A 12543-nucleotide genomic window follows, 5' to 3' on the forward strand; every position below is an offset into this window, starting at 1 on the left:
TTATTAGCCAATATAAAATTTTGGGAGGGTTTTTTAACTTTCTGCCTAAAATTTACGTGTGTTCTATAAATTTTATACCTGTCGATTACCCGTCTCTTTCCTTTTCGGCGGATAAGAAAATGACAGATATAATAATTTAAAATAAAATTAGATGGTGTGTACTGGAATCAGCATTCAGAACAGAACATTCCCATTTTGGACACATTCCCGAGTACAGCACATCACTCCTCGCGACTGTACCTATAACCCAGTTTTGGGCTAGTCAGAGGTACTTACGTCCATCACAAGATAAGCTGTGTACCCACGCTTCACCTGCGCTTAGGTGACCAACGTCATAGGTGAGCCGTATCGCCGTCTATAATCATCTTGTTAATTGAGTTAGTGAAAATTGCACGTAAGATAGAATAGAATAGAAACAGTTTATTATAAAAGGACGCCACACACAAAAAAAGACAACAACATCATATCAAATTTCCCCTAAAACAATTACAAAAAAGCAAGACGGATGATTGTCGAAATGACCATAAGGTGGTGGTGGACGTCCTGAGATAAAAGGGCCTCACTCAGCACAAGTCGCGGCGTGAACCACGACGCTGATATTATGTGGACCCTGTTGGGTGACGCACGAACATCGTATTTCCTAAACATGTGTTAATGGTGTATATGTCACCGTAAAATTGTAAATAACGTTAGATTATAATCTATCTCGTGAGATGGTGAACTGTCGAAAAATTGTGAATCGTAACATATTGCTTACAATTTAACGCATTATTTTTCGGTAGATTATAATTTATCGAAGTGCGGAAGTGAAACCGTCAAATTGTGAAACGAAACGCACCTTGCGCGCTGATTGGTTGAAAGGTATATGCCTCGCGCCGCCATGTTTGTTTCTTAATTCTTAATTCGTTTGTTGTCGAATGTAAACAAACAGTGTTTTGGTGATTATAAATTGATTTCGTGCCGAAAATAACTCACAGTATTAGAATTCGTTATATTAAATTATTGTGAAAGTGAAATGAATCTGTGATTAACAAAATAAGAGAAGTTTGAATGATAAATAAGTTAGTGTTAGTCACCGAACATAGTCTAAATTCTTACATACATTTTACGTGTTTTAATATTTTTATGCTTGTGAATCAATGTGAACTTATTTAATAACATTTATAATGTCGGATATTCAGCCTGTCCATCAACAAAGCTCAGAAATACCAGCTATTGTTAATCAGGATGAATTTACCATAGAATTACAAAACTATTACAGTGGGCATAATGAAAATAGTAAAAAATTACAATGGACAAATCAAAGAATACAAAGTGTGATTAAATTGTTAGACGAGTACAACACAATAAAATCTCAAGGTAAGCGACCAACAACCAAGCATTACCATCATGCTAGAAAATACGATGTAATGAATATTGGTAACCAGAAAGTTTTAATAATGAAGAGAAAGGATATCTCTGATCCTGTAGTACAAATAATTCCAACGGATGAGTATTATCAAAAGATACTCGACGCACATATTGCCACTGGACATGGACGTCGAGACAAAATTGTTCACACCTTGAAAGATAAATATGTGGTGCCAATATTTGCAGTTTCAATATTCCTAAATTTGTGTAAAACATGTCTAGCAAAGAAAAGCTTTCCAAAAAAAGGAATAGTCGTAAAACCGTTGATTTCTGACGACTTCAATCGAAGGGGACAAATAGATCTTGTAGACTTCCAAACGTCTCCAGATCAAGAATATGAATGGTTGTTACAATATCAGGATCATTTAACAAAATTCTGTTTTTTGCGACCGTTAAAAAGCAAACAGGCTAAAGAAGTGGCAATCGAAATTCTTAAGATTTTTTTGGAAGTTGGCTGTCCACATATCCTCCAAAGTGATAATGGACGCGAGTTCACAGCATCTGTGCTTAAAGAAATAGTCAGTTTGTGGCCTGCTTGTAAAATAATTAATGGAAGACCCAGATATCCGCAAAGCCAAGGAAGTATAGAGCGTTCAAATCAGGATATAAAAAATATGATTCGAGCCTGGATGACAGATAATAAATCTACTAATTGGTCCATTGGGTGCTATTTCGTTCAGTTCCAAAAAAATTCATCTTACCATTCAACAATAGCTCGATCTCCATATAAAGCCTTGTTTGGTGAGGATCCAAAACTTGGACTCTCATCCACCTACTTATCTAAAAATATAATATCCAAATTAGAAAATGAAGAAGATTTGCAAAAATTGTTTGAAGAGATTAATAACAACAAAGAACAAAATTCAGAAAACGATCAAGAAGACAACAAAGAACAAAATTCAGAAAAACATCAAGAAGACAACACAGAACAAAATTCAGAAAAAGATCAAGAAGAGGAAGAACAGGAAAACGTAAATACAATAAATATTTCAAAAATTGACACTCTGAACATTAAACAAGAAGAAATAACAGCAGCAAGTCATGAAATAATTATGTTGGAACAAATTAACACTGAAAACAATCCTAAACTACATTCTGCTTTACATGAGAATTTACCTGTAGTTACAGAGGTTATTATTCATAAACCAGATAATATGCAGGAAAAAACATCTTTAAAAAGTACGAATAGCATAAATTCAGAAAATCAAGGGAAAGTAGATGAAAATATTTACAAAGTATCTGAAGCTTATACATGTACCAAATGCAAGAAAATAGTTCAGGCCATATGTGGAGTCGTATCTGAGGAAAATGAGGGCTATGGATCGCAATTGCTTTGCACTTTGTGTGTGAATGAACGTAACATCGTACAAGAAAGAACACAATCACACAAAAATTTAAAAAGAGCGGCAGATAAAATGTTATCCACATCGTCTAAGAAATTTAAAGATATGAGTACTGGTTCAACTGTATTAGTTGAGGTTCCAAAAGTTGATATAGGACCTTTGGACAGTAAAAACTTGATTGGAAAAGTTTTAATGAAAAAGAACGAGTTATATCAAGTTGGTACTGCTTCTGGCATAATCAAAGATTGGATGTCTCGAAATGCTCTTCTTTCCTGTCCAAATGCAGAACTACTCATTGACATTCCAGAGGTCAGTATTAATTTACTTTTTAATGTTACCCTAATAATACATTTTTGCAATATATTTTACAGCGATACCTTTTACTTCAAACTGTAACATTAAGATTTACCTTAATTTTTGTTTCAGGTTACATTACCGTTGAGAACTGTTGCATCAATGTCTTCATCATTTGGCGGACAAGGGATGAAACAATGCAATTGCAAAAAAAATAAAAATGGACAATGCGTTTCCAATAAGTGTAATTGCAAAAAAGCCAATGTTCTTTGTAACTCCAGGTGCCACAGTTCGTTGACATGCAACAATAAATGAACATTTTTATTGGTGCAATTTACTTTTATTTTCTAATAGATAATTTTGTTACGTTTTCAAAACATTAATTCATGTATTAGAATTGTTTTTTAAAATTTTAATTTTATTTTATGATCGTTTTTTTCTAACAGAAAACGCATTATTTTTTCAATTTTAATTTGTGTTTGAGGAGAAAACATTGTTACGTTTCAGATTTTTTATTTTCATACATTTTTTTCTTATCATGTGATGTCAGAATTATTGATTATCTACTAAATAATAAATAAATACTTGATGTCCCAATTCTTGAAGTGCTTTTTTTTGTTTTGGTTTTCCCCGAAGGGTAAGGCAAAGGGAACTATGCCCATACAGCCATGTCTTACGTATTTTTTTTCTTGATGATTAATGAAATGATGAAAGGTGATGATAATGAAACCTAAGCCCCCACCCTCGGAGTAGACTCCTACTCCGAACCCCAAACGAATTAACTCAAAAGTCCGCATAAACTTTCGAGTTATGAAGCGGCTTCCTGGCACGAAGCGAAAATAGGCAGATACACTTTGTTTATTGAATACTCCGATATAATAACACTCGCGAATGTCTTCCGACTAACTTAATGCGATCATTAACCACAAAACACCACTTCGTATTAATTATTTAGATTATTCAATGAAGAAAGCAACTGTCCCGTTCCCGTTTTCCGCCAAAAAGCCATAAATACTTGATGTTCCAATTCTTGAAGTGCATTTATTTTATTTGACTGGCACCTGTGTTTTATTCCTAACTCTATGGACACAGAACCGTCTACTGTAAGGCCGACCAATCAGGGACAGCCGTCGGACATTTGACAATTTGACGATTGTAAGATTGTGATTTAACAATTTCACTTCGATAGATTATAATCTGGCGAATAATAATACGTTAAATTGTAAGCAGTATATTACGGTTCACAATTTTTCGACAGTTCACAATCTCGCGAGATAGATTATAATCTAACGTTATTTACAATAAATCAATAACACTACTCATTGGTGCAAGTCCAGTACCAGGTAAGTAAGTCGGTGACACACAGGACTCAAACTTCAAAGAAAAAGACAATTCGTGGAAAAATAAATAGCTGAACACGTTCTATTCTCTGTATTATATTCCCACGCTATATGGTTGAGTGATGGACTATTTTGTTGAATAAGATTATCTAAGATCTTTTCTACCACTCTAGAGCGAATAAATTTATTTCATTTCATTATATGGCTTTTTGGCGGGAAACGGGAACGGGACAGTTGCTTTCTTCATTGAATAATCTAAATAATTAATACGAAGTGGTGTTTTGTGGTTAATGATCGCATTAAGTTAGTCGGAAGACATTCGCGAGTGTTATTATATAGGAGTATTCAATAAACAAATTGTATCTGCCTATTTTCGCTTCGTGCCAGGAAGCCGCTTCATAACTCGAAAGTTTATGCGGACTTTTGAGTTAATTCGTTTGGGGTTCGGAGTAGGAGTCTACTCCGAGGGTGGGGCTTAGGTTTCATCATCATCATCTTTCATCAATCATCAATAAAAAAAATACGTAAGACATGGCTGTATGGGCATAGTTCCCTTTGCCTTACCCTTCGGGGAAAACCAAAACAAAAAAAAATCATTTCATTATAAGCAAGCCGCTAGACAAACTCGAACTTTTCAAAATATTGCTGCGACGTAACGCCCCCGTTGACATTTCTGTGTGTAGGTACCTATCATTATTAACCTACAATAAGCACAAAGATGTGACTAGAGAAGACCCTTACATTAAGTAATTAGGTATAATAATAATATGCAAACTTCTTGCAGTGGAGGCCGATGGCGAAAAGTAAAGGACTTGTGGGTGGCGCGGCCTACCTGAAACATAAATAGCCTACATTGTCCTCCCACTTTTGGGCACAGGCATTCCCCTCAATCAACTGAAGGGGGAAGCATACTCCACCACGTTGCTACATGGCTCTCCACGTCGACAGGGTTTTAAGTCCTCAAGGCGAGGACGTTAATGTCAACTTTATACCAAAAATCCTTGGCTGAGGCTAAGTCAAGTGGGAGAAGTTTCGAGTTAATATCTTAGAATACGGGTATAAGGATCGACGATTTAACACTTTCAAGGACTGAACGTCTACGGGCGTTCCGATTCCAAGGTACCATACTACCTATTGTGAACCATCAATGACCCATGGTCTCTGTCCGTGAAAGGGTTAACGGTGTTACGTTTTGGAAGTTGTATAAAGTGCGTCGCGCTATGAGAACTTCGTTAGCGCGTTTCAGGCATAGATAGCATAGATAGTTCGTCCGCCACACGTTTATCGAACCACAAAGTAATTATGGATGAAATCTTATTACAAGAACTAACTTACGAAGACGTGATTTGTAAGTCACGTAACAATAACTCTATTTTGAGTCTAGCAACGTTTGTGATTGACGTCAAAGCATATTATTCCATCACGCTACTTATGCGGAGCCTATCGATCATCTTCAACTAAGGAAACTATTTTACTTGACGTCTGAACTAATATTACGTGATGGTTCTTATAGAAGAGATTATAACGAAAACAAGGTCAGTCGTTGGTCTGTCGCTGGGTGGATTTTCATCTACAATTTTTTTAGTTAGGTACAGTCAATTAAAAAACAGGCAGCTTGTGCTCAAAGCACAGATATATAATATAAGTTTAAGACTATAACTCATATCCCAATTAAGTACTTTCCTAATTTGAAAATAAAATACTTTTCATCCATTAACTGGCTCGGTGAAGGTCGTTCTATGGTGGGATCTTAGTCTATAAGATTAACCCTTAATCAGGCCCCATGTGCACTGGCATTAAAACATATTTTTAAATATGGTGTGGTCTTAATTTTTACCTCTACAATGTATACCTAGGATCTGTTTCTTAAAAAATAATAAAATTAAGACAACAACAAAGTGGTCGTATTATGCACTATGCCTGTTAAGGAGCTCTCTGTCGTTTTATAATTTGTTTCCATTATCCTTATTTTTAATTAGGAACTGCATATGAAATTCTGATTCTGATAAAGACAGCTCTAAAGATGACAAAAACGTTTTCTTTTTTCTATTCTTATTTATGAATTTCAATAAAGAAAAATGTAACAATAAGTCCGATATATTATCACGCTTTTCTATGACATCACAGATCACAGGAACAGTCAACATGCATACGTAAATCACGTCTGTAATCATTAATGGGATGGACAGAGCCATAAATAAAGACAACTTTACTGTTGATACGAAGTCCTATGATGATGCGATGATGTTATTCAATGCGTGCGCGTAAACCGCCATAGAAACATATCCCGCCCACAACAAACTAAAACATCCACTTTATGTACATGGTACACAAGTAAAATGTACACTAGAGCTCATTTATAGCTTTAAACTACATGTTGCTCGTTTTATTCCGTACTGGTTATTGCATGTGGAGCTCAAACGACCATGCATAGAATGTAATGTAGTTGCCTGGTCCCAAAGCAGTTATTAGGCGATTGTATAGGTACCTACAATCACCTAATGACCGCTTCCGTGGTCTAACAGCTTCCGTGGTCTAGTGGTTAGAGCGTTAGGCTCTCGATCTGGAGGCCCGGGTTCGATTCCCGACGGGGACATTGGTTTACAATAAATAACCTAGTTTTGAATGGAAAGAAAACAAAATGTATTAAATTCAGTTTACCTAACGTAAATTCTGCTGATTGTGATATACTTCTAAATAACCAGAAACTAGACTTTGTTAAAAATACAGTTTTTCTGGGATTAAATATTGATGATAGACTCAAATGGGACACACATATTAAATCATTATCAGGTAGACTTAGCTCAGCTGCATTTGCAGTCAAAAGGATTAGAGAACTGACTGACGTGACGACTGCAAGATTGGTATATTTTAGCTACTTCCATAGTATTATGTCGTATGGTATTTTGCTTTGGGGTAGAGCAGCTGATATTGAAACCGTTTTCATTCTACAAAAAAGGGCAATCAGATCTATCTACAAACTGAGATGCCGCGATTCTCTCAGAGAATTTTTTAAAGAGATTTCCATTATGACTGTGCCTTGTCAATACATATATATGAACATTATGTATGTTAGGAAAAATTTACACTTATATTTAAGAAACTGTGATAAGCACAAATACAACCTAAGGAATAAGAACAAATTAGCAGTTCCTAGTTCCAGACTATCCAAAATTAGCACATCATTTGTAGCGCTGTGTGTGCGATACTATAATAAGATACCAGAAGATGTACTAGGCCTTTCGGGAAACATGTTTAAGAATGTTATAAAAACTACTTTAATCAGTAAAGCTTATTATAAAGTAGGAGACTATCTTAAAGATAATAATATTAAATGGATTACTTCAGCTCAACACAAGAAAGACAAGAATGTTTGCAATAAAAACTTGGCCCTAAAATACTGAATTTGAAATAACTTTGTAAGTGGATTAAAAAGGATTGTGAAACACTTGATGATATTTGAACAGTAGAGTACTTTTTTTTTTTATATCCAGGCGGAGGATTTTGAGCTTCTTTATATAAGTGGTGCATGCTCGCCTCGAAATGTTCGTGTACGCGGTGGCGTCCGGAAGACGGGTCGCACCTTTCCCTCAAAAATGTGCGAAGGGAGCGATGGCTGGCTTTCGCGTCAACTCGTGATCGGGTGCTGCGTATGTGGACAGGCCTGCTTCTGTCAGGAAGCTCATAAAACACTGTTTCTGTGATAAAGTCACATAAACTCTTTATTTTTCACTTTCCTTCCACCGACTGTAATTGGAATACCATTGTATTTAAGTCTATAAATTATGTAATACAAACTGGATTAAAAGAAAAGAAAGGAAAACATGAAACAGTAGGACTAGGGCCCTGTGCTGGGAGGTTTTCTGGCCACGTCTTTCCCTCAGCGTTACAGATTCCGATGTGGTAGTAGTTTTACAGCTAGTTACATAATAAGTATGTAATTTAATTATGTTTGACGTTCAAAAAGCGCTAACTTTGTAAGCCAATTTTGAAAAATAAATATTTTTGAATTTTGAATTTTTGAAATCACTTTGTGAGACTGTCCTTTGTTTGGTAAGGACTTTTCAGGCTTGAATCGCCTGATTGTCCGAAAAAGTAAGATGATTCCGTGCTTCGGAGGGCACGCTAAGCCGTTGGTCCCGGCTATTAGCCGTAAAAACACCTCCGCCAACCCGCATTGGAACAGCGTGGTGGAGTATGCTCCGTACTCCCTCCGGTTGATTGAGGGGAGGCCTCTGCCCAGCAGTGGGACGTATATAGGCTGTTTATGTATAGGTACCTACATATACGTTTCAAACTTAAGCGAGATCTCGCTTGTATTATATTCCTTTTACAAAGAATGAAAAATAAAAAATGTTATTATTTTTTTCCTAATTTTCTACTAGATTGGGAGCACAGTCTGAAAACTCCTTGCAAATGCGATAGTCCGATGAAATCAAAGAGAAGATGATGAATCAAAGAGAGACTTTCTTTCTATTATTGATTGATTGATTGACTTTCCAGGCTAAGTTCGTCAAAAACAATATAGATGGCGCTGTACAGAATGTTCTAATTTCATGGATAACAGACATAAGAATTTTTTATCTTTGTTTTTGGGTATTAACGACCCTTTTTATTACACCCAGGCACAATTTAATATTCCACCCATTATTATTCTGATCAAAATAAAGAGAAGCAATATAGGTAGGTATCATCATCGTGATCAGCCCATTTACGTCCCCACTGCAGGGGCACGGGCCTTCCCTATGGGTGGATAGGGAGATCGGGCCTTAAACCATCACGCGGGCCCAGTGCAGATTGATGGTTATTAACGACTGCTAATGCAGCCGGGATCAACGGGTTAACGTGCCTTCCGAAGCACGGAGGAGCTCGAGATGAAAACTTTTTTTTTGTGGTCACCCATCCTATGACCGGCCTTTGCAAAAGTTGCTTAACTTCAACAATCGCAGACCGAGCGCGATTACCGTTGCGCCACCGAGCTCCTCAAGGTAAGGCATATAGCAACATTATTGTAAATATACATAACGTGATCCAAATATGTTTATATTATGTATGATTTGCTCGACTCCAGTGAGTAAAGTCGAAGAGATAAACGTCAAGTTAAAAAAAATACCAAAATGCTCAGCTAAAGCCCGCCGAGCCGAATGGAGGAAATTGCGAGTTAACATTTTAGTTTAGGGTATATTTCCTCCTGAAAGAAAACAATAAATCGGAAATAATGATACTCGTAAGCATATTGTTTTCCACCATATAAACCCTCCTATCTTTTTCCTTGTCCCTTTAAGTGGATTCATTTAAGATTTAACACGTTAACAGTCCGGTGTACCGTATGTGGCACACGGGGAGCGGTTCCGCCGAGTTCGTGTACCCTATGAAGTACACGAGACCAGTGCAGCTTTATGGGCTGTCAAATCACGGACTCGTAAAATTTGTTGATATTTTCATAAAGGACTTGTAGCCAAAGACCTTATAAATAGAAAAAGTCAAAAACATGTCACATTGAATAACAAACGAAAGCCAAAAAATATAATATCTCATTTGGACATATGGCATGTTTTGAAACGCTTGTATGGGGACTGTTAACGTGTTAACATGTAGGTAGATGCCTCACATAATATCTGCCTATTTTTATGTAATTAAAATTTTCCCTCGGCCAAGAGTCAACGACAAATTCGGGACCGAGAATTCTCACTGGATAATATTAAATATAATTTCATTCATTACGTATTTTTTTTACTGCGAGTTATTTCTAATAGGACATCTGAGTTATACCTCCGTCCCTTTCCTTTTCAGAGGATAAGAAAATCACAGGAAAACTTAAAATAGAATTAGATGGAGTCTACTGGAATCAGCAATTGATAACTCTTCCTTTTATCCAAAGTTTTAGTTTTATCTAAAGTTTCTTGAACAACTAACTAATTTTACATACTTAACGATTAACTTCACATACTTAGGTCTTCTCTTTTGAACCACTGAACAAGATTTTTAAGTAAAAGTTGAAACTGAACAGCTAAAAGTACCTACCTAATAAAGTAATACGCGTTTAATTTAAATTAGTAGCAGTTTAAAAAATACTAGTATTTTGTGGGGTTTGTTCACAGTTTCACGCTTCATAATAACCATCTTTGAAGTTAGTATTAAAAGTGGCTGCAAAATGTCTTGTGATTATATGTTATGCCTAATAAATCAATGCACTGCCCCCTCGGGGTCCTATCCGGAATATGTACAGTTAGAAACAATGATGCATATAGAAGGTATGTACTACAATATAAATCTATTTGGTTTCGAAATAAATCAATCGTCTGAGAGACATTAATTTAACATCTTCTTCTTCTTCTTTTATCCCGAGTTGAAATATAGGACTCGAATAACAGATTTCCACTCCTCGCGATGTTTTTCTGCGTCTGTAGTTTGCTCCCGTGACATGCCGGGAGTTTTTAATTCCCGATCAACCGAGTGTCGTAGTTAATTGTACTGAGCTGTCGTTCTGTACATATGTATATCTATACATATATATTGACACTAGCTCTATATTGCGTGGTAATGGTAACGCGATATAGAGCCAAGTGTTGTTTTTCAATAGGCTACTTGACAACCTAGTCAAATGAGATACTTTTTACGAAAAACCAAAAAGAAGTTTTCTTTGGAGTTTTTATGGAAATACTGACCTGTGACGTCACCAATAAAAGCGGTCAAACGTCGTACTGTTATTTAATACATAAATAAAATTCGAAAATAAGTCGAAAAGTAAAATGAAATTGATTTTCGATCATCTTAGACTGGCTTCTAGTTCTAGATTAGCATTTTATAATTTATCTTTGACACAGTCAAATACCCTATTTTATGCTTATCTACTTACTTACTTATTGACATTTTATTTGTGTTTTCCGTAGGTGAAATAGCTGTGGTTGCGTCTGAGAGATGTCCAATAAGTCACAATCATTACAATGAAACAGTACTAGGACTAAAGTAAATAATAACGCCCCCAACTGCAAATAAGCCTGCCTTCATCAAACGATGAAAGAAGAACCAAAAATTAATTTTCCCGCTGTATAAAGGCTGTATATTGGAACCTGCAATATTACTGCCTAAAAGAAAAAAACATTCAAGTTTTAATTTCAGAATGCTATGCTCTCAAAAAAAGGAATTGAACGATTTTTTAATCAGTTAGAAAGGAAGAAATTACGACAACTAGTTCTATTCTATTTTCAAATGAATTCGTTTTCTGAAAAAGTTAGTTTTTAGGTAGTTTAGTTTCCTAAGTCAAAGATAAATTATAAAGAGTACTTACAAAAATAAGTGCGACAATTTGTAACGTTTTTCTATGACGTCACAGTTTGTTTTTCATACAAATTCCAAAGTAATTTCGTGTTTTTACGTTTAGTAAAAAGTAACTGATTTGACTAGTTGAAAACTACCCTATTGCCTTGATATGATTCTAAATGCAAAATAGGTACTTAAATACTTTAAAATGAATAGAACGCGCGTGTTGTTCTATGCAACAAATATATCTACGAAAGTTACGATGCGGTCGAGAATGCAAAAATTGCAATATACATACTTACCTGGAAAATACCTCCTTTCAAAAGCGAATGTAATTTTCAATCATATGGAAATTAAAAGATTGCTGTACGGGCAAATCCTCACGATTCTAATAATCGACTGAAGGTTTAAAAATGTATTCACGTAACGTTCCCATACCTTACCATTTCTTCGTATTACAAATCGCTTCGAGTTGCCTTTAGATTACTTATGAAAATATCCTATTAGAGATCATTGAATAAGTGTAAAGTATATTTAATTTTAACTTAGGCAAAAAGTTATTCGACCTTAGACAAATATTGAAATTTATCTTTTCACAATTTAGCTTTCAAGCTTTAATTAAACGAAAACTATCCAATATATTCAATTGGTTGAACATAAAGTTGCACATATTGTAATACATGACATAAAACCGAATCGGCCGCGCTTGCACCCGAAAAAAATAAACCCAAATAATTCGTAATTGGGAATACGAAGGCACCTAGTTATGTGCGCGATTATAATCAAACATTACTTAGATATGCATATTGCACGTGTCGTCTTAAGAATACGGATTTATGCAGATTAATTCCATAACACACAACAACTGAAAGTGTAATTACACTTTTCACGGA

At 35.5% G+C, this 12543-nt stretch overlaps 1 protein-coding gene across 1 annotated transcript; it reads left to right on the forward strand.

Moving 5' to 3' along the window:
- The first annotated feature begins 911 nt into the window (after window positions 1-911).
- Window positions 912-3541, forward strand: LOC126372739 (KRAB-A domain-containing protein 2-like). Its single transcript, XM_050018609.1, has 2 exons — window positions 912-3062; window positions 3180-3541. Exons 1-2 carry the CDS (start codon window positions 1167-1169, stop codon window positions 3360-3362), a joined length of 2079 nt encoding a protein of 692 aa, XP_049874566.1. The 5' UTR covers window positions 912-1166; the 3' UTR covers window positions 3363-3541.
- Window positions 3542-12543: the final 9002 nt, after the last annotated feature.

Source organism: Pectinophora gossypiella, chromosome 14 (genome assembly GCF_024362695.1).
Source record: "Pectinophora gossypiella chromosome 14, ilPecGoss1.1, whole genome shotgun sequence".
Taxonomy (NCBI): Eukaryota; Metazoa; Arthropoda; class Insecta; order Lepidoptera; family Gelechiidae; genus Pectinophora; species Pectinophora gossypiella.